The following is a 27466-nucleotide window of genomic DNA, read 5'->3' on the forward strand; positions in this document are numbered from 1 at the left end:
ATCATTAAATAGTGATTTCATCTTGAAAATTTCAGGTGCTCACAAAAAGCTTCTCGAAATTTTGTTTTCATTTATTGTTTGAGCTTTGTAATTTTATCATTAAATAGTGATTTCATTTTGAAAATTTCAGGTGCTCACAAAAAGCTTCTCGAAATTTTGTTTTCATTTATTGTTTGAGCTTTGTAATTTTATCATTAAATAGTGATTTCATTTTGAAAATTTCAGGTGCTCACAAAAAGCTTCTCGAAATTTTGTTTTCATTTATTGTTTGAGCTTTGTAATTTTATCATTAAATAGTGATTTCATTTTGAAAATTTCAGGTGCTCACAAAAAGCTTCTCCAAATTGTGTTCCATAAAACCACAGCTTGTAATTGGCAACACAGAATATGGGGTAAGATTTTTTCTTGTTTTGTTTAATGGAAAAACCATAAAAATCAATGGCAACTTTGACAGTTGGGCTCATTTGAAATTCAAACCTAATGATCTCTGCTAATTGAGAAAAAAAAAGAAATTGGTCAGTCATCTCATAAGATGTATAACAATAACATACTGAATTTTCAAGAGTCTACGAGAATTTTAAATGCCTGTACAAAAAAAGTCTGGAAACTTATTGAAGGCACTTCATATTTCTTCTTTTATTTATTTATTTATTTAAGGTGTTATTATATTCATTATTATTAATATTGTCTCGCCTCCCCCCCTATATTTAAACAATTTTAAATATAAACTTTACTAATTTTCTATTGAAACTGAAAAATTTAATTTTGGGTTTTACATTGCTTAGAAGAAAGATCTGGTTTTCTTTTTAACCATATACCACCAGAATTTTTTTAATGCAATTTTTTAAATAAAGTTTTTTAATCATGAAACCCAAATGTGACAGAAGTTAGCATGCAATTAACGCACGAACATAAACAAACCATTGTTCATTTCTTGAACCATGCATAGACCTGTGTTTTTAAGACCAGTTGGGCTAACAAGCCATAAGAGTAAGAAATATTTCCTATAGAGGTGTTTTTTGTTGTTGTTTTTTTAAAGGCGACTTTAAAGTACAATTTTGCAGTAAAAGGTTAACTATGTTTAAAAAAAAAAAAAGAATCTAACACCAAATCAATATTTAAATTGGAAAAAGACCGTATTTCTATACACTGGTGTCAGGCCGCAGAAAAAGAATTAAAAGATTTTTATTTATTTTAGCTCATTAAATACGAAAACTTCCTTTTCATCAGCATCATCACTACCACCACCATCACTACCACTACCAGTTCATTTTATTTATAAAAACATTATATTGTACAAACCTCAAAAATAAATTCAGTCTTTACATTTTCTGGAAGCAAGGAAATACAGTTGTAAAAGTTCTTGATATTGTCACGCAATGACCTGTATTCTTTGTGTGTGGAAGGCTTGTTGGGCTCCCCCAGTGTGTGCATAAATCCATGTGGCATGCAGAGTAATCAACTGGAGAGCTCGTTTGGTCACAAAGGGCTGTCATGACAAAGTGACAGATTCCCTTCTTCAGTATAATATGTGAGACAGTCGATACAGTAAGGCGTAGTGATCTCGCTTGTGGGAATTGGTGCATAGATGTCTGGGAACTGAATGCATGGGATGATGCCAAATAAAATTCTTCTTCTTCTATTTGCAAGCCTATCTTTGTTTTATCGTTATTTCCATGGCAGGTGCTCGTCTGAACTCCAATCTCTGGTCCCCCCTCGCCAATCTTTTACAAAAAACACCCGTCTAGCTGAATCCACTGTCAAAAACTTTCCCCACTCTTTATCTATGCCTAAATCAAAACGTAGATTCCATGAACAAAGCTTCTTTCTTAGAACTGCACACCTGTGGAACTCTGTTCCGTCTGCCTGCTTCCCTCCTGACTACAACTTGGATGTATTCAAGTCCAACGTAAACAAATTCCTGATGAACCGCCCCCTTAAGTAGACACTTTAAATATCCACACTAATGTACTGTACTTACAATAACCCTTATCCCTGAGTGGCTTCCGGGCCTTGATAAGTGGTGACCACCTTGTAAAAAAAAAAAAAATTTTCATATTTAAAGTGCTATTATTTATTTTAGCACTAAACTACCAAAAACTAAAGAAGAAGAAATATGATATATCGATTTCATTTATATAGATGCCATACTATTCAGCCTATGAAAAACAATCAATTACATTTTCTGTGAGTCTGATTTCCAGGAGAAACAAGAAGAGAGGTTATGCTAAAGAAAGTCATCACGTAAAACAGCATTTGCCAATAAAAATAAACTTAGAATTATGAGATATATATATCTGTTATATATATAATTGTTTCCACAGTCAGACAATGACGCAGCTCACAAGAGCCATGAAAGCCAACGAACCGGAAGTCCAAGTCTTGAGTTTCGCCCTCATTTGGGCTCATCAGTTGATTTCCATTTTGTTGGCTTTTATGGCTTTTGTGAGCTGCGATGTTGTTTTACTGTGGAAGCAATTATATAATCTTTCACATTCTGAAAATTATATATATATTAGCATGCCACCCAGCGTTGCCCAGTCATAAAATATGCATAAATATTATATTTTAATCAATGCAGGATTCTTAAACAGAAATACCGTAGGTATTAAACATAACGTTAAATTCCTTTTTAAAAAATAGAGTAACAAAAGACAGAAAGAAACTGAGACATTGTGCATGCAAGTATTATGTTTTTTCTAAACAGTTCACGTCTTGTAAGTAAAAAAAAAAAAAATACTCGACCTGAGATCGAAACCAAAACCTAAAGACAGGGAGTCAAGTAGGATAACCATTAGGCCAGCTTGACACAGTTTTTAAAAGGTGTTTTTTCACCCATTTGTTTTTAACATAATTAATCTCTCATGTTAACAATTCATACATGCGCATTCAGGAAACAGCAAATAAATAAAAATCCGATAACTCCAAATACCAATTTTTAAATTTTAACCCCTTAGCAGCCTTTTTTTTTTCGGATGAGACTTGATTAAAAAGTTTTTCACATGTCTGAATACCATATATACCAAATTTTAAATCTGTAGATCAAAAATCCATTGAGTATATAGGTTGAGAATTGTCACACATACACATTCTCACTTTTACAGATATATAGATGACCCAGCAAAATTTGTGGATGGAAGAACTTAAGGTTTAAGATCGAAATGTCCTGTTTGCAATCACAGGTCTGGCCATCTGCATGTTTTTCTTTTTGTTTTTTTTGTGGAAACAATAATTACTTAGTGTTCAATTAATATTTCCATAATCAAATGATACAAATTTAATGTAACTTTAAAAACTATATTTAAAAACAAAATTTTAATATATAGAAAAATAGAATTATGTTTAAAAATTAAATTTTAATATATAGAAAGATACAATTATATTTAAAAATAAAATTTTAATATATAGAAAAATAGAATTATATTTAAAAATAAAATTTTAATATATAGAAAAATAGAATTATATTTAAAAACAAAATTTTAATATATAGAAAAATAGAATTATATTTAAAAATAAAATTTTAATATATAAAGAGATAAAAATTTTAATATATAGAAAAATAGAATTATTTAAAAATAAAATTTGAATATATGGAAAAATAGAATTATGTTTAAAAATAAAATTTTAATATACAGTAAAAAAGAATTATATTTAAAAATAAAATTTTAATATATAGAAAAATAGATTATATTTAAAAATAAAATTTTAATATATAGAAAAATAGAATTATATTTAAAAATAAAATTTTAATATATAGAAAAATAGAATTATATTTAAAAATAAAATTTTAATATATAGAAAAATAGAATTATATTTAAAAAATTAAATTTTAATATATAGAAAAATAGAATTATATTTAAAAATAAAATTTTAATATACAGAAAAATAGAATTATATTTAAAAATAAAATTTTAATATACAGAAAAATAGAATTATATTTAAAAATGAAATTTTAATATATAGAAAAATAGAATTATATTTAAAAATAAAATTTTAATATATAGAAAAATAGAATTATATTTAAAAATAAAATTTTAATATATAGAAAAATAGAATTATATTTAAAAAATAAAATTTTAATATATAGAAAAATAGAATTATATTTAAAAATAAAATTTTAATATATAGAAAAATAGAATTATATTTAAAAATAAAATTTTAATATATAGAAAAATAGAATTATATTTAAAAATAAAATTTTAATATATAGAAAAATAGATTATATTTAAAAATAAAATTTTAATATATAGAAAAATAGAATTATATTTAAAAAATAAAATTTTAATATATAGAAAAATAGAATTATATTTAAAAATAAAATTTTAATATATAGAAAAATAGAATTATATTTAAAAATAAAATTTTAATATATAGAAAAATAGAATTATATTTAAAAATAAAATTTTAATATATAGAAAAATAGATTATATTTAAAAATAAAATTTTAATATATAGAAAAATAGAATTATATTTAAAAATAAAATTTTAATATATAGAAAAATAGAATTATATTTAAAAATAAAATTTTAATATATAGAAAAATAGAATTATATTTAAAAAATAAAATTTTAATATATAGAAAAATAGATTATATTTAAAAATAAAAGTTTAATATATAGAAAAATAGAATTATATTTAAAAAATTAAATTTTAATATATAGAAAAATAGAATTATATTTAAAAATAAAATTTTAATATATAGAAAAATAGAATTATATTTAAAAATAAAATTTTAATATATAGAAAAATAGAATTATATTTAAAAATAAAATTTTAATATATAGAAAAATAGAATTATATTTAAAAAATAAAATTTTAATATATAGAAAAATAGAATTATATTTAAAAATAAAATTTTAATATATAGAAAAATGGAATTATATTTAAAAATAAAATTTTAATATATAGAAAAATAGAATTATATTTAAAAAATAAAATTTTAATATGTAGAAAAATAGAATTATATTTAAAAATAAAATTTTAATATGTAGAAAAATAGAATTATATTTAAAAATAAAATTTTAATATATAGAAAAATAAAATTATATTTAAAAATAAAATTTTAATATATAGAAAAAAAGAATTATATTTAAAAATAAAATTTTAATATATAGAAAAATAGAATTATATTTAAAAAATAAAATTTTAATATATAGAAAAATACAATTATATTTAAAAATAAAATTTTAATATATAGAAAAATACAATTATATTTAAAAATAAAATTTTAATATATAGAAAAATACAATTGTTTAAAAATAAAGTTTTTGTTTTTATAAATCCAAGTTTTCATAAGGATTACAATTAGCTGCTGCTGAAAGTATGGTTGGATCATTCTACCGCTCCACTTTTGCAATTTTTTACTTATATAAGAGCCAAGTACATCCAAGGATGGAGTACTGTTGCCACATCTGGTCAAGATAAGCTGCTAGAAGCAGCTTATCCTGCCTTCACAGAGTTCAAAATAAACTTCGTAGTCTAGTGGGGGATACCCTTTTCTCTTCCCTGCAACCTCTTTCCCACAGAAGAGGTGTTGCGAGTTTGTCTCCACTTTATCATTATTTTCATGGCAAGTGCTCGTCTGAGCTCCAACCTATGGTCCCCTCTGGCCTGACTTTCATAAAAAAACACTCGTCTAGTTGAAGCCACTATCAATAATTTCCCACACTCTTTATCTGTACCTAAACCTAAACGTAGATTCCGTGAACAAAGTTTCTTTCTTAGAACTCTGTTCTATTTTCCTGCTTTCTAACTAACTGCAATATGGTCATCTTCAAGTCCAACGTGAACAAGTTCTTGATGAGCCCCCCCCCCCTTAAGTAATCCAATTTACCAAATTTCCACTACTAATGACTACTACGTTTTCCCATTGACTACTGTACACTCAATAACACCTATCCTCAAGTGGCTTCTGGGTTTTGATAAGTAGTGACTCTTTGTAAAAAAATAAATAGATAATTTATTTATCTATTTTTTTAATTTTTTAAATAAAAAAACAGTAATATACAATTGAAGGGTGATTAAGGTTGGATATTTTGGTCTTATAAATCCAAGTTTTCATAAGGATTACAATAAAAAACAGTAATATACAATTTTAATATGTTGAAAATAAACTTACATTTAAGAACAAAATCTGAATATGTTGAAAAAAAAAAACCCAGCTTAGTTTAAATGAAGAAAAGAAAACTTCCATGTATTTTTTTTAGGAACAGCTGATACAAAATTTAATAAAAAACAGAACTGACTCATTTTTTTATTCACAAAAGTATCATTTGATGAAAAAGAAGAGTCTGGTGCTACAAGATCAAGCTGTCTGAAGATATTGGTTTCCTGGTCTAAAATGCACCAAGCATTTTCCTTTCCCTCCATCGTGTTCTGCAAAGTCAAAAACAAAAATATTCCTCCACAAAACAACCAAACCAAACGAAAGACCATAAATAAATATTTGAAAATATCAACTTGAAGCATAAAAACTTTTTTCCAAAGTTTTTTTTTCTTTTTATTCAATTTTCACCCCAAACAAGGCACAGTGCCACTTTGAAGCCGGGGGCTACTATCAGGGACTTAATTATTGGGGTCATTATGAAGGGAGATGAGTAGAAAGATGTTTGTTAACATTACACTTGAACTTCTGCATATCAGTGCAGTTGGGAAAGCAGAATCCCGGAAGGGAGTTCCAAAGACCTGCAGTTCTGGGGAAGAAACTATTGGAGCAAAAGGCTTTCTTGCACCTAGGGATCTCTACTATAAAGGGATGAGACTTAGTAGCTTGTCGGGTTTGTCGGGGGTAGTTACGTCAGGAAGGTACAAGTGTTTGCAGTTCGTCAGAGCATTCACCATTAAAGTATTTGTAGAACAGGTAGAGGGATGCAACATCTCGTCGATGGGACAGAGACTGAAGCCTAGATGACAGTTCAGAACCTATCAGGTTGGCGACTCTCTTTTGAACCCTGTCCAGGAGCAAGAGACAAGCAGCAGATGCACCAGCCCAGATGTGACAACAGTACTCCATACATGGGCGAATGGTGGCCTTATAGAGGTATAGGATACTGTCAGGCATAAGTAGTTTTCTAGCACGGTAGAGGGAGCCAACCTTCCTTGCAGCAGCCTTGGCAATGCTCTCAATGTATCTATTCCAGTTCATATTCCCTGTAAACGTTAGGCCAAGGAGTTTAAAAGAAGTACTTTCAGGCAATGCGTTCTTGGCCATTGCTATTGGTGGTAGAGAAGGTTTCTTGTAGTGATTAAAGGAAACAAGCTTAGTCTTAGCAGCATTGAATGTGACTGTCCATTTTTGTCCCCATTCCACTACAGATTGGAGATCATTAATAAAGTTATTGGATTCGGCATTGAATAAACTGAAAAGCCTTGATGTGTCATAAAACAAGCAAATTCCTTAAACCATTAAATCTTCTAAATCATGTTTTCAATCTATAAAACTATCGAATCCTCCCATTAGTTTGTAGTGACAGTACAAAGAGACCAAGGAATAAGTTGCCACGACTGTGTTTGCTGCAAAGAAACTGTGGTTGCATACAGAAGTGAATCTTGAACCATATGGCTTCGAGGTGAAGATCATGATTCTATATATATAAAAGCTAAAATGTGTTTGTGTGTGTGTGTGTGTGTGTTTGTATGTCTTTTGACAGAGGCGACGGATTTTCACGAAACTAGTATCATTTTCAAGCTCGACATCTTGGATGACAAATATTGAAAAATTGGCCCAAAACATTAATTCCTTCACCCTAAACTGGCCATTTTTGTGCAGGGAGGGGGTAGCAAAAAACCGTTGCCTCATGACAAGATGGCTTCTACTTGAATTAGTTTAAATATTTTAAAAATGATTCAGTTTTGTCAACGTCCTCTTAGCTCAGTTGATTAAAGCGCAGCGTCATTATCTAAAGGTTGTAAGTTCAAATCATGATGTGAGATGTCTTCTTTTTTTTTTTCGATTTTTAAAGTTTTAATATTGAAACCGGGTTATTTATAACATTTTTCACGTTCGCTGTTTTTTTCTTTTTTTTTTTTCAGATTTTTTTTAAGAAGTTTTAACATCGTTTGTTTTGCATCAAGTTCGTTTTTTTGTTTTATTTCCATGACATTCGCATTTTCTTTTTTTGTTTTTGTTTTTCCGATTTTAAGAAATTTTTACATTTACGTTCGTTTTTTTCGATTTTTTTAAAGAAGTTTTAGCATTTTTTTTTATATAATATTTAAACATTACTTTGCTTTTTCTTTTATTTTGATTTACCCCTCCCACCGCCCAAGCACACACACCTCTAAAATCCCAGGCAATGCCAGGTACCCCCGCTAGTCCAAAATAAAGGCTTTTGGCAGTTCAAAATAACTGAATGAGATTTTTTGCTTGTGTTTTCGTACGCCATGTTGTGTTGTCGGTTTATCTTTTATTGATGAAGAGAAGAAAACAACCGACATCCATAAAACAATCAAATCAAAACCGTAACAATTCTTTCTTTGCTTTAGATCAATGTATATGATTTTTGGAATATGATATTTTTGTTTTGTCACATGTACGTGCATCATGCAGATTTTTTTTTGTTTTGTTTTTTAATGTAAGAGGAATTTTGGACAACAATCCACTTTATTTTTCTATTTTTATTTATTTTTTGCAGAGAAAAATCGTCTTGGACAAAGACATGGACGTGTTGATTACCACTCCAGGTTCATTACGTTTATTGATATCAAAAAGTAAGTTCATCTCCATCCATATCAGAGTCATGGGCATGAGTGTGAAAAAATAATATTAAAACTGGATTTTCTACATAAGGTTAGATTAAGGAAAAAAGTGGAAAATTCCATTCATAATTACAGATTATAATTAGAACTAGGTATTAGGATATGGCATTATATTGTCTCTGGGATGTGTGTATTTCATAGAAATGCACATCAGTTCGCATAAACTCATATCAACACTCAAGACTCTGAGGCATGGTATATTTTACACACAGATTTATTGGCCATCAACAAAGAAAAAAAAACGAAGAAAACATTGCTTCAGAAAATCCTAAATATAAAATGGAGGCAGGACAAAGACTAAAATTTTAAAGAAAGTCTTAGACTTGATAAACTTACAGAATAGAAAACATTTAGGCATAAAAACTATTTTTAAAACGGAAAAAATACGACTTATGTTAAATGATAACCCGGATCTTCAACTTCCAACGTAGACCCTTCTACCATGTCTCCTTCTCCAACATCACGGGTCTATGTTCTAACCTTCCAGAGGTTGAAACCCAATTACAAGAGACTAAACCTGACCATTTATTTTTGAGCGAAACTGGCATTGGGCAAGCTATTTCCCTAGATGAGTTCGTAATTAAAGGATACTCTAACTTAACTTCTAAATCTGACCCCCAAGATCGCCATGGGCATGGAATATGTTCCTATATAAAAGATAGCTTTCCATGTGGTAGGGACATCTCCAGAGAAGATCCTAACTTACCCTATATGTGCTTCCGGGTTGCACTAGCTCACAGTACTGCATTTATATTTACTCTCTATCGCCCCCACAACAGCGGAGTTACTATCTTTAAAAGCATATCTGAGAAAATTGACCACGTACTGTCTGCTTATCCTTCAGCTAACATTCACGTATGTTGAGACTTCAATGTTCACAACGTGGAATGGTTGACCTACTCAAACAAGACCCATGATTTCTATCATGATTTCTCCATTCTATCATGATTTCTCCATTGCTTATGAACTCACTCAGATTGTTCAGGAACCCACCCGTGTGCCCGACAATGACGGCCAGTATGCGAGTTTACTAGACCTTTTTCTCACAACTTGCCCTGAGCTATGTTCAGTTTCTGTTCTGTCTACTCTTGGATTTTCCAACCACTCTGTTGTATCAATTAAGATATAAATGAAATATAATAAGTCCCCAGACGTACCTCTCCATCATACAGTATATCGATACACTATGACTGACTGCAATAGCTTCCATAAATTTATATCGGATCTACCTCTGTGGTTCATGTTTAAAAAGGATGTGTCCTCTATAGTATCAGACCTGACGAAATGGTTAATTGTAGGTATAGACCGTTTCATACCCCTGAAAAAGTTCCAGCAAAAACCTAACAGCCAGCCATGGTTCTCTCCAGAATGTGCTGCTGCCATTGCACACAGAAATCACTTTTTCCATTGCTTCCAACGTAATAGATGTATGGAAACTAAAGCCGCTTTCAGGACTGCCAGCAACCATTGTAAGAAAGTAATAAAGAACGCAAGAGAGTTGTATGCTCAGTCTGTCAAGTCCAAAGTAGCTGAGCAGCGGCTTGGTTCCCACCAGTTTTGGCAAATAGCAAACAGAATCCTAAACAGAAGCATGTGCTCTATCCCAACTATCATAAATAGACCTGAGGTGATCTCATCAGCATCAGACAAAGCCAAACTCTTTGCCAAGAACTTTGCAGCTAATTCTACCCTTTGCAACCAAGGCCGCCAACCTCCAATATTTCCTCCTGTATCAGAAATCACACTATGTGATATACATATATCTGTACGTGATGTTGCCAAGCTAATCAAAAATCTTGATTCTAGTAAAGCAACCAGCCCTAACGGTATTCCAATTCTAGTACTCAAAAAACTTCAACCAGAACTAGCGCCCATCCTTACCAAACTCTTTAAATGTTGTCTTAAGGAGAATAGCTTCCCATCACCCTGGAAAATCTCATCAGTATGCCCTGTATTTAAGAATTCAGGTGATCGCTTATCCCTCTCTCAGTACAGGCCAATAAGTCTCCTGGGGTGTCATGAGTAAGTTGCTGGAATCCATATTAAATAAAGAAGTAGTCAACCACCTCAGCAGAAATAACCTTCTTAGTGACATGCAATATGGTTTCCGCTCCGCAAGATCTACAGCAGATGTGCTTACAGTTATATCTCATAGGATTAGCAAATCTCTCAACAGAGGCAACCTTTCTAGGGCAATTGCTCTTGACATATCTAAGGCCTTTGATAGGGTATTGCATGAAGGATTACTTCACAAGATCTCTAGCTATGGTATAGCTGGAAATGTCTTCTCAATTATTAAATCATTTCTTTTTGACAGGTTCATAAGAGTAGTAATTGATGGGCAAAAATCAGAAGCTCACAGTATTAATGCTGGAGTCCCTCAGGAGTCCATCCTGGGCCCAACTCTTTTCCTGATCTACATTAATGATCTTCCAAATCACATCCTTACATCATTTGTAGACATTTATGCTGATGACACTACCATCTATAAACGACCAATTTCTCTCCGATTCTCTCTCCTCTGATCTTGAGCACATGGTACAATGGGGAAAGGAGTGGTTGGTTACTTTTAATGCATCTAAAACCAAACTTCTCTTTTTACATCATCAACGTTCTGATCCCCATCTGGAATCAGTATAAATGAATGGCTCTCGTCTTGAGGAGGCCTCAAGTTTTGACAAGCTTTTGGGCTTGACCTTTACTCCTGATCTTAAATGGGACACGTACATCAAATCTGTTGCCAAGGCCGCTGGAAAAATGGTGGGATCCTTCTATCGATCAAGTAGATATCTCACTGCTGATGCAATTCTCTATCTATATAAGAGCCAGGTATGTCCAAGGATGGAATACTGTTGCCACATCTGGGCAGGAGCTGCTGGAAAGGACTTGTCCTGCTTTGATAGAGTTCAAAATAGACTTCGTAGCCTCGTAGGAGATATTCTTTTCTCTTCCCTGTAACCTCTATCTCACAGAAGAGATGTTGCGAGTTTGTCTCTGCTGTATTGTTATTTTCATGGAAAGTGTTCGACTGAGCTTCAGTCTATGGTCCCCCCTTGCCAAACTTTCACAAGAAACACTCGTCTAGCTGTAAACACTATCAATAATTCCCCCCACTCGTTATCTGTGCCTAAACCTAAACGTGGATTCCGTGAACAAAGCTTCTTTCTTAGAACTGCACGCCTGTGGAATTGTCTTCCGTTTTCCTGCCCTCCAGCTGTCTACAATATGGTTGTCTTCAAGTCTAACGTAAACAAGTTTTTGATGAGCCGTCCCACTTATTAACAAATTTACCGAATTTTCATTACTAATGATTACTATATTGTTCAATTTCTACCGTACACTCTTTAACCTTTATCCTCGAATGGCCTCTTGTCCTTGATAAGTGGTAATGCTTATGTAAAAAAAAAAAAAAAATGATAACCAAATTACTAGAAGTTTGATGGACGTTTCTCATGAAACGAGAAGGTAACAAAGTTTGTTTATATAACTATATATGGTTATATATATTTGTTAAATATATTAAATGTTAGGAACTACTAAAAAAAAAAAAAGACTCTTGCATTATTCAATTCTATAATTAGAAAGAAGGAAAAGCAATAATTCTTAACGCTGATGGTTGAAGAATATTGTGATATTTGAAGAGATAGGAAATTATTCAGGAGGTAGCTAAACCAGATTGGGAACAAGCACCAAAAAACTTCCGCCAATGTCAAGTCAGAAAGAAACCCCAAAATAAAACGAGTCAACAAAGGGAGTTAAATACGTAATAAACTGGTAAATTTCTAGGCTAAACAGAACAGATGTCATGGACGGAAGTGTGAAACGAGGCATGGTAAAATCTTCCTCTTTGGCTCACACAGTGATTGTGGTTCAGACGTTTTTTTGGAAGATGCTGTGTTTTTGCTTTTTTTTTTTTTTGTAACATTTGCTATACTTCATACTTTATCTTGGATGTACTCCTTTTCATTTATAATCGCTTTTCTCCACTATCGTCGACAAATTCAATGTGTTTGTATTGTGTTAGCAAAAGGATCGCATGTATGCAAATTATATTACGCCCAACATCCTGGCACTTAACATTGCAGATATTAACAGTGTGAGACTCTAAGAAAGTAACCTCTCTCATAGACATGTCAGAAGCAGAGATGTCTCATTGAATTCCTGGCAAAAGTGCATTGAGAATGATGGTGACTATGTAGAAAAATAAATTCTGTAGCATAAAAGGTCGCTCATTCTTCTTCACCCAGCCCATTCCTATCTCAAGACACACACACATGTGGGCACAAGTGAAAAATCTATGAAAAAATAGCAGTTACTTTTCTTTATAATAGCATTAAATTATTGCCCCATTAACCTCCTCCCTCTTTTTGCCAAAATGTTTGCTCATAATTAATGAAGCTCTAGTTCACCACCTCACAGCTGCTAAACTTCTGTCCGACCAATAGTATGGATTTAGGTAAGCCTATTCTACTGCAGATATCTAAACTGTAATATGAGAGAACATTTTAAAAACTTAAGAGTTGAGCTGGTATACGATCCGTCCATTATTGAAAAAATCGAGAGTCCAATTTTTTTGTGGACTGCTTCATGTGGTGCCCAACTTGCAACTGAATTACAAATCTTTCCTCATGGCCAAAAACAAGAAAAAGGGTGAGGGAGATACTAAAATATTGTCAGTAAGTTCAATCATTTTTTTCTGAACTTCAATCTTTGGGAAATCAGTGTCAATCAACTTTAATCTGACCTTTTTCAACTCAGCTGCCTGCACTTTTTGTCAACAAACTGTCAGCCTGAATCAATCAAATGATTGCTGGATTCACAATGTTTTCCATGACACTTTTATTCAATTTTACTTATTTCCCCAAAAGGACAAGACAGGTCAAGTATAAGACTTTCAAATGTGGGGAGCTCAAAAACTCCCCCAAAACGGGCTCTATCATTGTCACACTAGTATATCATGCTCATATCTAATAATTTTGCTTAAATTCATCTTTTTTTCGTGTTTCAGAACGGATAAATCTTCAGAATTTGCTTCATGTTGTTCTTGACGAAGCAGACACTTTATTAGATGATAGCTTTTGGGGAGAAATTAAATATTTATTAAATCAATTTAAGGTTTGTTTCATTATTTATTTAATACTTCATTCTATGCAGTTTTTTTTTTCACTGGACATAGAGATTGATTGATTCATTTTTAATATAAATTGATCGATTCATTTTTAATATAAATTGATCGATTCATTTTTAATATAAATTGATCGATTCATTTTTAATATAAATTGATTGATTCATTTTTAATATAAATTGATCGATTCATTTTTAATATAAATTGATCGATTCATTTTTAATATAAATTGATCGATTCATTTTTAATATAAATTGATCGATTCATTTTTAATATAAATTGATTGATTCATTTTTAATATAAATTGATTGATTCATTTTTAATATAAATTGATTGATTCATTTTTAATATAAATTGATTGATTCATTTTTAATATAAATTGATCGATTCATTTTTAATATAAATTGATCGATTCATTTTTAATATAAATTGATTGATTCATTTTTAATATAAATTGATCGATTCATTTTTAATATAAATTGATCGATTCATTTTTAATATAAATTGATTGATTCATTTTTAATATAAATTGATTGATTCATTTTTAATATAAATTGATTGATTCATTTTTAATATAAATTGATTGATTCATTTTTAATATAAATTGATCGATTCATTTTTAATATAAATTGATCGATTCATTTTTAATATAAATTGATTGATTCATTTTTAATATAAATTGATTGATTTATTTTTAATATAAATTGATTGATTCATTTTTAATATAAATTGATCGATTCATTTTTAATATAAATTGATTGATTCATTTTTAATATAAATTGATCGATTCATTTTTAATATAAATTGATCGATTCATTTTTAATATAAATTGATCGATTCATTTTTAATATAAATTGATCGATTCATTTTTAATATAAATTGATTGATTCATTTTTAATATAAATTGATTGATTCATTTTTAATATAAATTGATTGATTCATTTTTAATATAAATTGATTGATTCATTTTTAATATAAATTTTCCCAAGACTTTTGGAACACCCCGTAGTGAAATGCATTGTTAAACTTTTAATATTTTATTGTATTTATTTATATTATTATTATTATTATTATTATTATTATTATTATTATTTATTTTATTGTATCAAGATGCATGAGAGAGATTTTAAGCAAATAACAGAGCTTCTGTTATATCATTTTTTTTTTTTTCGATTTTTCTCATAAATTTTTTGTGGGAAAACCACTAATATGGTCCACCATCTACAAATGCTCACCTCGCAGCTGGTATTGACATTCCCTCTTTCTTTTTTCTCCAGTTTTTTTTTGTTCATTTGCTTTTTTCACCTGCTGATGATTCAACAAAAAATCAAAAACGTTTGTGATAATTATAGAACTTACATTTAAAAAGATATTTCATTGTTAGTTTCTTCTTTTTTATATATACTCTGTGTTTTAGGTCCACGTAGGTGAAAGTTCTGATTTGATGGAAAACATTACTGGAATACAAATCCTTCTGGTCAGTGCGACGATGCCTCGAAGCCTTAATGAAAAACTTGGTTCACTTATGCCGGTGAGTTAATGGAATGTCATCGTCCGTTAATTGGTATTAGTGATGATTATCGATATATGAATATAATAGTTTATCACGCTTACATCGTTTTTCTTCTGAGTGACTGTTGTTTAATTGTTATGGCTTTCCATTTCTTGTACCAAAAATACTTCATAAATTTTGGTTTTGGTTATAGCTGATAGAACTCAAGTCATTTACTTTTTTTATAAATAACTAGCGGGGGTACCCGGCGTTGCCCAGGTGTTTGTAGGTGTGTGTGGTGTTAAATAAAAAAGAACCCGGGGGGTTGGGGGTAGGATCGAACTCAAAGCCCTGAGGCGAAGTTTGAAAATAAAATCGGCCAGCCAGAATGAGTTAGTGAAAGATGTTTGAATTTATTTAAGTAAGAACCAAATTGACAGGTGCGCGCCCTGAAAGTCGTCGAGCGTTACGATGACGACAGCAATGTCAATGACCAGGTTTGTTTGTTATAAGCGAAGTAAAAAAAGAAAACAACGTTGAAACTTAAGCGGGACAAAAAACACAAAAAAAACTAACGTAAGGCAAACGAACGATGAAAACAAAAAAACGAACACATGAAAAATGGCTTAAATAAGCCTGTTTCGATATCAAAATTAAAAAAATCGGTGGGTACCCGGGTGTTTTGGGTGTGTGGTCAGGGGTGGATAAGCGAAGTAAAAAAAAAAATCAGAAAAACAAACGTTACGTGAAAAATGGCTTAAATAACACTGCTTCAATATTTAAATTTAAAAAATCGAAAAAATAAAAAAGACATCTCACACCACAATTCAAACCCAAAACGTTTAGATAATGAACCAACGTGCTAACCAACTGACCTAACGCGACGTACATGAAATTTGTTCAGTTTTTCAACTATTTCAAGTAAATCAGGTCATGACGTCATCACGAAAAGACCGTTTTTGTTGACCCCCGCTGTTGAAAATTGTCGATTTCGAGGTGAAAAAATACACGTTTTTGGCCAATTTTTCGATATTTTTCAAGCAAAGAATGGAGCTTCAATATGATACCGAGTTTGTGAATTTTCGTCGTGTCTGTCAAAAGTTTTTAGCAGACACACAAACATACACACATACATACATTTTCGCTTTTATATATATAGACTAGCGAGGGGTACCCGGCGTTGCCCTGGTGTTTGGAGGTGTGTGTGTGTGGAAATTCCGGGGGTGGGGGGTAAAAAAAAAAATAATAAAAATAAGTATGAAGATCGAACCCGAACCGTTGAGGCAAAGTTGTAAATTAAAGTGTGAAAAAGAAACGTGCGACGTTAACCATTGCGCCCCACGAGATGCTAACGGAAACACGTTTGAATTTATTTAATTACTTGGATTTAGCGGGTGCCCGTTTTAATGAGTTAATGAGGTCAAGTTTGACTGCGGGATAGTATTTACTGCTGAACGCTTTTTTTTTTCCCCCCAAGATGTTATAGGAAATAGACTAACCCACATGCGGCGAGCGACAAATGTTGAATATTTATCTTCCTGAAATCGAGCAAATTAAATAGACAGGTGAGCTTCGTTGTTAAGTGAGATATTACGATTTATATGTGATATAAAAAGTTTTAAAAAGTTGTGAAGCGACCGATCGCTTCTCTGAAAAAAGCCTTTTGTTGACATACAGAAAAAGCGAACACACATACAAACATTTTCGCTTTTATATTTATAGATTTTACTAACAATTTTTCATAAGTTTTGGTTCAAGTTGATGCACCCAAGTCATATGGATATATATATATAGATTTTTGGAATCAAAACTTTATAATATATAAGAATCAATAGAAAATTGATTCTACAGTAAAACCCTAGGATATAGTTTTTTCAGGTTACGATGTGGAATACAATGTTTTTCCAGCTTCTGGTTATGGTATTTACCCCACCTTATGGTGTTATTTATAATGTTATTTGATTATATGCATGTGCATTATATACTGCACTGTATTTTTTCACTAATTTTTAATGCGGTATTTTGGGGTTCTATTGTATAATAATATATACAAAATCTGGAAATAGAAAGTCATCATAATATATAAAAGGCAAAATGTGTGTGACCATTTTGTATATGTCTCGCAAAGGCTTTTCTCGCACACGCTCCCAGGGAGGTTACTATTGCTTAGAACTATTTATATAGGCCATAGATAATAATATGTAGGATTTGAGAATGCATGTAGCGTCTAGATTTATTTACATCGATTTTTACAAAATTATTGCTATTTTGGCTTCTCGCATATTGATTGGGCTTTTTAGTATAAATAAAGTGAAACTAAACTCAAACGGACGTATTCTCTGCATTGTGCCGGGAAAAATGTCCAGAAGCAATCAGCTTTGATCAATCTTGTATATCAGACAGTTGCTATTCAATCTGGACAATTGGGAGCTGCTTTCCCCTCCCCAACATCTGTTGGGGAAAAAACCAGTCAAATTTAGGTAAACAAACCCAAACGCTGTGTGGCTTCTATTTGACCTTCTTAATTATGTCAAATGGAAGCAGCAGAGTTAACTTTTATTGCGCACGCCTGTTTTTATAGTTAAATAAATTCAAACCTGTCTACGTTGTATGTCGCGGTGGCCCAATGGTTAACGTTGCACTTTTTTTTTTTTCACACATTAATTTCCAACTCAAGGATACGGGTTCGATCCTCATACTCACCTACCAAAACATTTTTTTATTATTTAACCCCCCCCTCCCCCCGGAGTTTTGATTTACCTCAAGACATCCGGGCATCGCCGGGTACCCCCCGCTAGTCTATATATACAAAAGCGAAAATCTGTGTAGATATATTCGCTTTTTGTGTATGTCCAAGAAAGGCTTTTTTCAGAGAAGTGCTCAGTCGGCTCACAACTTCTTAAAACTTTTTATATCACATATAAATCATAATATCTCTGAGTTAACACCGGATCTCGCCTGTCTATTTAATTTGCTCGGATTTGGGAAGATAAATATTCAACAGTTTTCGCTCGCCGCATGTGGATTAGGCTTTTTCCTATAATAAAAGTGACTCTAATTCTGGCGGTATTTTTCTGGTCGCCATCGCTGGAAATGTCCGAAAGCAATCAGCTTTGATCAATCTGGAAATATTTTCCTTATATCAGACAATTGCTATTCAAATTGGACAAGGGGAGCTGATCCCCCCCCCCCAACATCTTGGGAAAATAAAAATAAAAACCCCGCAGTCAAAGTTGACCTCATTAAGACATTAAAACGTGCACCTGCAAATTCTAAGTAATTAAATAAATTCAAACATGTTTCTGTTATTATGTCGCGGTGGCCCAATTGTTAACGTCGCATGTTTTTTTTTCACTCTTTAATTTCCAACTTTGCCTCAAGGGTTCGGGTTCGGGTTCGGGTTCGATCCTCATACTCACCTACCAAAACTTTTTTTTATTATTTTAAACCCCCCCCCCCCAGAGTTTGATTTACCTCCAAACACCCGGGCAACATCGGGTACCCCCCGCTAGTCTATTATATAATGCTCACCTGTCTGTTTAAATGTATGTATGCATGTAGGTATGTTCCTATGTCTGCCTAACACTTTTGACAGAGGCAACGGATTTTCACGAAATCAGTATCCTCTTGAAGCTCGACCCTTCAGACAACAAATATCGAAAAATTGGTCAAAAACATTAATTTCTTCACCCTCAACTGGGTAGTTTTCTACAAGGAGGGTCGGGTTTTTCACTGACATTTTTTGCAAGTCATTCAAACTTCGTGTAAACGACGTTGCATAAGACTGTTTGGGTTTTTCCCCCCCTCTTTTTCCTCTGGCGCGTTACTCCTATTTTTTTTTTTGCTCAACCTACACCCTTACACACACCTCCACTTTCTTTTCCGCCTTCACGTCACAGGTTCGAGCCTGCCTGCCTCTGCCCACTACAACTTGTTTTTTTGCTCAACACACACTTCCAAACATCCGGATAACGCCGGGCACCCAGGCTAGTAAAAATGAAACGACAGTCACTCGGAAGAAAAACGGATGTAAGCGTGTGAGACTAACCGTAGCCCTCGGCGCAAGAAGGTCCGTGTGTGCCTGGCGTGTGGGGTGGTGGCTGATCCTGTGGTCGGGGCAGCGGACGAAAGAGTTTCAAGATGGCGCCTGCCTGCTTTTATTAGAGACGGAATCTCGCAGGATTGCGCGGGGATGCAAATTAGCTAGGCCATCTTGAGGAATAAAAATCGGTCCATTGGAGGTGCGAGGCAGTCGGGTTCTGACGTTCGTGGCAATCAGTACAGTGACCGTTGGGTTCCGTTTCTATTCGTGCAGTCAGCTGAGCTTTGTTAGTTACCTTCGCGCCGTGGCTGTCATTGTTTGTTGGTTCGCTGTGTGTTGCCGTGGTTCTTCAGTGAAACGCTTCGTCGCCCACGACGAGACTCCCCGTCTCCTACACAAGATACTCATACAAACTATTTCGGCCCCCCCCACTCCGAACTTGGTTTTCTTTTCTTCAATGGCGGATAGGTTCGATCTAAAGTTGATACCGGAATTCGACGGATCCGACCCGGTACTTAGCTGGGTTGAGAAGGTCGAGTTACATTGTCAGTTGTCCGGCGTGAAAAATGTCGAGCGCGTGATTCCTCTGCGGCTGACCGGCGGGGCCTTCGCTGTATATCAGCAACTCAGCGCTGAGGAGAAGTGTGACTACTCGAGTATCAAGGCGGCGTTGTACAGGGCGTTCGCCACTGACCCCGCCACTGAATGGGAGCAGTTTGAGACGAGGTCTATACGCTTGGGCGAAACTGTGGACGTGTATCTCGCCGAACTTAAGAAGCTGACGGTGTTGTTCGGTGGTCTTCCCGAGAGGGCCCTAGCCTACAAATTCCTGTCAGGACTCCCCGCTGGAGCAAAGCAGCTCTTGCGAGCAACATCTACCATATCCTCACTACCGCTGAATGACCTAGTGGACAGAGCCAGGACAATAATGAAGGATGACTCGACGGTGCAGGAACCGGTAGTCGCCGTCGCACAGGCCCCATCAAGTGGCGAAGGACCGTCTCAGGGACCCAGCCCGCAAGGTGATGTCATCTGCTACAGATGCAACGGGCGGGGCCACATGGCAAGAAATTGTAGAAGGCGGTCGACGGCTGTTCGCTGCTACCGCTGTAACAAGACTGGGCACATGGCCCGAGACTGTGCGGGAAACGGGGATGGGGACAAGGTGCCAGTGCCGACCTCTTCCCCGAACAGAAAATAAACAAGGCGCTCCCTGTCATTCAGGTCCGAGTTAATGACACGTTATGTTCAGCCCTCCTTGATTCCGGTTGCTCCCGCACCATAGTGTGTGCGGACTTCTGTCGGGCGTGGAAAAAGAAGAACGTCAGGATAACTACCATTACTGGAAAAATACGAATGTGTTGCAGCGTGGGTGTGGTACACATTCGCACAAGAACTGGGAACTCGGCCAACGTCGAAGTGCTGGTGACACGCGAAAAGCCGCTGAGTTTCGACCTGTTGCTAGGCTACGATGCCATCAAAGCCCTGGGCGGCGTGCGCATAACTCGCGCTGGCGTTGTAGAGTTTCAGGATAGGCCCCCGGTGTGCGCAGCACTAAGAGTCGACCAGCCGGACTTCAGTGCGGAATTCGACGACCAACAGAAGGCGTGGACCGCCACTTGGAGGTGGTCAGAAGACAAGGAACCGGCCAAACTACGAAACAAAGTGGCAGAGTACCGTGTGCCCGACCAAATAAGGCCTGCATACGAAAGCGAGCTCCATGAATGGATTAAGAACGGTTGGCTGATTCCATACCCCTATGACAAACTTGGACCCCCCAAGGGCCTGATACCACTGATGGCAGTTGCCCAACCTAACAAGTCAAAGGTGAGGCCGGTAATGGACTACCGCGAGTTGAATGCGCATGTTGATGCGTTCACAGCGGACGCCGACGTCTGTGCCAGCAAGCTGCGAGAGTGGCGCCGGCAGGGGTCCAATGTGTCCCTACTGGACTTGAGAAAAGCATACTTGCAGGTCCGGATCGGCGAGGCGATGTGGCCTTTCCAGACAGTGATGTTTTCCGGGAAGAGATACTGTCTTACGCGACTCGGATTTGGGCTAAACGTAGCACCCCAGATAATGAAGGCTATCGTCAATGCCGTGTTGTCACAAGAAGAATGGATCAGAAAGGGAACATCGGCGTATATTGACGATATATACGTGAACGAAGATATCGTGTCATCTTCGCGCGTAAGATCCAAACTTGCCGAGTTTGGTCTAAACTGCAAGGACTCTGAGCGGCTTGAGGATGGCGCCCGCGTATTGGGCTTGAGCGTTCAAGAGGAGCGAGGGATCCTGAAGTGGAGGCGTGGAACCGCAGTTCCCGACGTACCTGACGTTTACACAAGACGTGCCGTGTTCTCCCTGTGCGGGAAACTTGTGGGGCACCTTCTAGTATGCGGATTGGTTCGTGCGGCGACAGGCGTCATAAAAAGGAGGGCAAATGCGGTCACCAAAGGCTGGGACGATGAGATAACCGGCGAACTATTGGTCCGAATGTTAAAGGAGACCGTCGCTAGTGTGAAAAAGAATGACCCCGCCACAGGGGACTGGTGCGTGCAGGGAGACGAACTGAGCGTGTGGGTGGACGCAAGTTCTCTAGCGATCGGTGTAGTTTTGGAGAAAGATGGGGCCGTAGTTGAGGATGCCTGCTGGCTGCGACCAGCGAATGATGCTGCCCATATCAACCTGGCAGAACTCGACGCTGTAATAAAGGGCATTAACCTGGCACTTCAATGGGAAGTGAAGAAACTGCGTGTGCACACTGACTCACTTTGCGTGCACCACTGGGTGTCGGACACACTCACGAGCAAGGCCAGGGCACGCACCAAGGCAGCCAGCGAAATGCTGATAAGACGGAGGCTGGAGACTGTGAAAAAACTGGTGACGGAGTACAACCTGTCCGTAGACGTAGTGCTCGTCACTTCGGACTACAACCTCGCCGACAAGCTCACTCGGGTACCACGGAGATGGTATGAGGCTATGAAGAAAGAAGCTAAGCCATTGCCTCTGTGTGCTGCCTCCGTCGAGGAGGACGAAATCAGGAAGATACATCACGACAGTGGGCACCCCGGAGTACAACGGACCTACTACTTTGTGAAGTTGGCTAGACCATCAATACCAAAAAGCGCAGTAAGAGCAGTGGTCAGGGAGTGCCAAACGTGCCAGTCCATCGACCCCGCCCCAGCCAGATGGCGGAAAGGACAGCTGGGAGTGGACGCGACTTGGAGTCGGTTGGGTATGGATATAACCCACTACGGCAGCCAACACTTCCTCACGCTGATAGACTGCGGGCCAACGAGGTTCGCGATTTGGCGCCAATTAGCGAGGCAGGATTCCACCAGTGTCATCCACGAATTGGAATCCATATTCTACGAAAGGGGGCCGCCTGAGGAGATCCTCACGGATAACGACACGGCGTTCTGCAGCAGGGAATTTAGGCATTTTATGGACAATTGGGGGATCCGCCTTCGACACCGATGCGCGTATGTGCCGAGCGGCAACGGCATAGCGGAGCGGTGCCACCGAACCGTGAAGAGGATCGCGGCCAGGAAGAAGTGTACGATCGCGGAGGCGGTTTACAGATACAACACAACGCCTAAGGACGCCATGACTGGCGGCAGTGCACCCGCTGATGTGATTCATCACTACCATGTGCGCGTCAAGGACGTTGAAGTGTGTCTACCCGACCAACGAGAACCCCAGGGGACGTACCAAGTGGGAGACAGCGTCTGGGTGAAGCCACCCGGCGGCCGGTGCACCAGCAGCTTTTGGAGGGGGCGGGTCACCGGCGTCATCAGTGAACAGGCCATACTAGTCGATGATACTCCGCGCCACGTAAGGGATGTCCGGCCCGCTCTAAGCGCTGACCAATCGGCAAGCAGTGGAAGTAGCGAGTCATCCGACGATGAGCGATGGATCCAACCCGTGCCCCACGAACCTGGTGACTCAACTGCGAGCCGTGGAAGGAGCGAGTCATCCGACGATGAGCGATGGATCCAACCTGTGCCCCACGAACCTGATGACTCAACTGCGAGCTCTAATGCTGATGCTGATGCTTCCGATGACACTTCTGAGGGCTCCGATGAGGAAGTCCCGGCAATACCCCTCCGCAGGAGTGCTTGAATCAAACGGCCACGTCCGCCGTGTCACGTATGTGATCTGGAGACCAGGGGGGAGTGTGAGACTAACCGTAGCCCTCGGCGCATGAGGGTCCGTGTGTGCCTGGCGTGTGGGGTGGTGGCTGATCCTGTGGTCGGAGCAGCGGACGAAAGAGTTTCAAGATGGCGCCTGCCTGCTTTTATTAGAGACGGAATCTCGCAGGATCGCAAATTAGCTAGGCCATCTTGAGGAATAAAAATCGGTCCATTGGAGGTGCGAGGCAGTCGGGTTCTGACGTTCGTGGCGATCAGTACAGTGACCGTTGGGTTCCGTTTCTATTCGTGCAGTCAGCTGAGCTTTGTTAGTTACCTTCGCGCCGTGGCTGTCATTGTTTGTTGGTTCGCTGTGTGTTGCCGTGGTTCTTCAGTGAAATGCTTCGTCGCCCACGACGAGACTCCCCGTCTCCTACACAAGATACTCATACAAAGCGTGACTCACAGAATAACACGCTCGCTATTGTATTAATATATAGATGCTATCAAAGAATGTGTCCTAATTGAAAATTGTTCCAATTAGGAGGTTTACCAATTCTTCAAATGAATAAAAAGAATGTAACATTTTGAAATATCTTTATTAAAACTTGTACTGTTTTAATCAACTGCATCGTTTGATTTTCAGTAGCATTGTTACAATTTGATAGCCACCAGTTGATGTCATATTTCAAGCAAAGCCGAGCTGCCAGTTAGTTATATCTGGTTCAAATTCTGCGCAAGTACCAAATTAAAAAAAAAAAATTATTGTTAAAATTGTACTGTTTTAATTAATGGCATCATTTGATTTTGAAACAATTGATTTAAAAATGGTTAAAGTCAGAATTTTTTTTTACTTTAGTGACAAATCACTAATTTTTACTGATTGTGTATGTGTGAAAGATGCTATAGCGATTTTATTTGTTTTATTTTTAAAATTTTTATTTAATTTTGTTTCTTTAATTTTTATTCAGAGATTTGGTGGACGTATACACTCTCACAAGTGCCATTCTCATTCGGTGTGTTTAATTGTACCTTTTTTTTTCTTTTCTTTTTTCTTGTAGCTTGATTTATTTACAAGAATCGCCACAAAAAGTTTACATCACATAATGCCCCATGTCAAGCAAAAGTTTCTGCGGATTAAACCTTCAGAAAAACCAGGTAATTTCTCTACTTTGTCTGCATCAGAAGGAGATCTATGAGGCATTTAGCAGATTCTCAAACATTTTATGCTTCTGAATTAAGGATTTCTGGTATTTTTTTCACTGCTGAACTGGGAAATGGCATTCCCTTCTATCCATCAGGTCAGCTTTTTGTGCACCACTTCTGCATTACATGGACGGCACCATTGTTATGGACCGATAACTCCAATTTTCTCTTGCTGAAATAACACGGCAAATAAATAACATAGTTTTTTCCGAACATAAAAATATTTGAAAACCAAAAACATTGTATAAAAATGTATCTATATATATATATAAATTCATATTCCTGTCTGTTTGTTTATTTGTTCACAATTTGATTAATATATACAAAACGTGTCTTATTTTAATCTTTCATTTATTCCTATACTAGCAAAAGTACCGGTCGTTGACTGGGTTCAAAAACAGCCTACAGAAAATAGACTCTGATTTATAAAAGTAAGATAGCTTATGAAAAAGAAGGGTTGTAAAGAGATAGCTTTGAATTTGGGGGTATCAAAACCAAAGCAAAATATGATGAAAGTAAAAATAAAATAGATAAACCCCATAATTTATTATACCATACCTGTTCACATTGAAACACTTATCACAATATTCTGTGGATCTATATTAAAAAACCTTGTTAAACTTTGTGACATATTTCCATTCAATATATAAAATTGTAAAAACATTTATTGAAATGTCTGCGTAAGAAAATATAATTTTAATAAAACAATTTTTGAATTATTAGACTTTTTTTTCACAAGACATTTTTTGAATTTACAGTAAAATTGGATTTTTTTCCAAATAATTTAATAATTTAAATGAAGCATTTTAAAAATTGGATTTTTTTTTCCAAATAATTTAATAATTTAAATGAAACATTTTTAAAATTGGATTTTTTTCCAAATAATTTAATAATTTAAATTAAACATTTTTAAAATTGAATTTTTTTTTCCAAATAATTTAATAATTTAAATGAAACATTTTTTAAAATGATTCATTAAAGCAACATTGGATTTTTTAAAAATTTATTTTCTGAAACAATTTTTTAAAATTAAAGTAAAATTGTCACTGTAACAAAATATAGCTTTAATTTTTAACTGAGAAGCGCCACCTAGCGACAGTTTAGTAAAACATGCTATAAAAATGGTGCCATCCATGTAATGCAGAAGTGCCTTTTGTGCTTAGTTGGTTTGAAAAAAATCAGATCTGGTGATAAAATCGATTACATTTTTGTGGCATTATCATCTAATTTTTGTTAACACATATCCTAAATATGTTTTTAAGAGACAAAAATGTTCTGCTAAGAAAATATATTGATTACCTGATAGAAATATTGATTACCTGATAGAAATATTGATTACTGTAAATTGAATGGTGGGCATTGATAAAGGTATGTACATGTAAATTGCATGTTGCTTCACCATTGCCCAAACTTTAGGGCCGGAACTTTCATTTCTTCAAATTCTTAGAATGCTCAGTGACAGGGAGGTCTCCTTTCAAATTCCAACAGTAGTCAGCCATCATGACTTCATCTCAGTGACCCTGATATCCGGTCTCCATCTCCTTTATGTCTTGATGGAATCTCTTCTCCTGCTTATCACTCATTGAATCCAGGTTCTCAAGAAACCAGTCTATATGTGAAAATATGTAGTTCATCTTGACACTCGTATTGCTCATCAAATTCAAATATGTTCAAACATTTTAATTGATCAGATGCAGAGAATATTTAAAAAAAAAACAAAAAACGTTTTAATCAATCAGATGTAGAGAATATTTAAAAAAACAAAAACATTTTAATTGATCAGATGTAGAGAATATTTAAAAAAACTAAAACATTTTAATTGATCAGATGCAGACAATATTTAAAAAAACAAAAATATTTTAATTGATCAGATGCAAAGAATATTTTAAAAACAAAAACATTTTAATCGATCAGATGTAGAGAATATTTAAAAAAACAAAAACATTTTAATTGATCAGATGTAGAGAATATTTAAAAAAACTTTAATTGATCAGATGCAGACAATATTTAAAAAAACAAAAATATTTTAATTGATCAGATGCAAAGAATATTTTAAAAACAAAAACATTTTAATCGATCAGATGTAGAGAATATTTAAAAAAACAAAAACATTTTAATTGATCAGATGTAGAGAATATTAAAAAAATATATATATTTTAATTGATCAGATGTAGAGAATATTAAAAAAAAAATATTTTAATTGATCAGATGCTGAGAATATTTAAAAAAAACAAAAACATTTTAATTGATCAGATGTAGAGAATATTTAAAAAAACAAAAACATTTTAATTGATCAGATGTAGAGAATATTTAAAAAAAAACATTTTAATTGATCAGATGTAGAGAATATTTAAAAAAAACAAAAACATTTTAATTGATCAGATGCTGAGAATATGTAAAAAAACAAAAACATTTTAATTGATCAGATGCAAAGAATATTTTAAAAAATAAAAACATTTTAATTGATCAGATGCAAAGAATATTTAAAAAAACAAAAACATTTTAATTGATCAGATGCAAAGAATATTTAAAAAAACAAAAACATTTTAATTGATCAGATGCAAAGAATATTTAAAAAAACAAAAACATTTTAATTGATCAGATGCAAAGAATATTTAAAAAAACAAAAACATTTTAATTGATCAGATGCAGATATATTTAAAAAAAACAAAAACAAATCCTCAATTTTTTTTACCACGGAGTTATCACTT

General features: G+C 35.0%; 1 protein-coding gene across 5 annotated transcripts in view; it reads left to right on the top strand.

The window, feature by feature from the left end:
• LOC145256358 (putative ATP-dependent RNA helicase DDX28) overlaps positions 1 to 27466 on the top strand; it is a 92733-nt gene that overhangs the window by 32991 nt on the left and 32276 nt on the right. For all 5 annotated transcript variants that reach the window (XM_080115180.1, XM_080115181.1, XM_080115178.1 and 2 more), the window contains 5 exons: positions 321 to 392; positions 8634 to 8709; positions 13766 to 13872; positions 15300 to 15413; positions 24611 to 24707. In XM_080115180.1, coding sequence (XP_079971306.1) covers positions 321 to 392; positions 8634 to 8709; positions 13766 to 13872; positions 15300 to 15413; positions 24611 to 24707 — 466 coding nt within the window. The remainder of the gene's footprint in view (positions 1 to 320; positions 393 to 8633; positions 8710 to 13765; positions 13873 to 15299; positions 15414 to 24610; positions 24708 to 27466) is intronic.

This window comes from Euprymna scolopes, chromosome 32 (genome assembly GCF_053919585.1).
Source record: "Euprymna scolopes isolate OS-2025 chromosome 32, ASM5391958v1, whole genome shotgun sequence".
NCBI lineage: Eukaryota > Metazoa > Mollusca > Cephalopoda > Sepiida > Sepiolidae > Euprymna > Euprymna scolopes.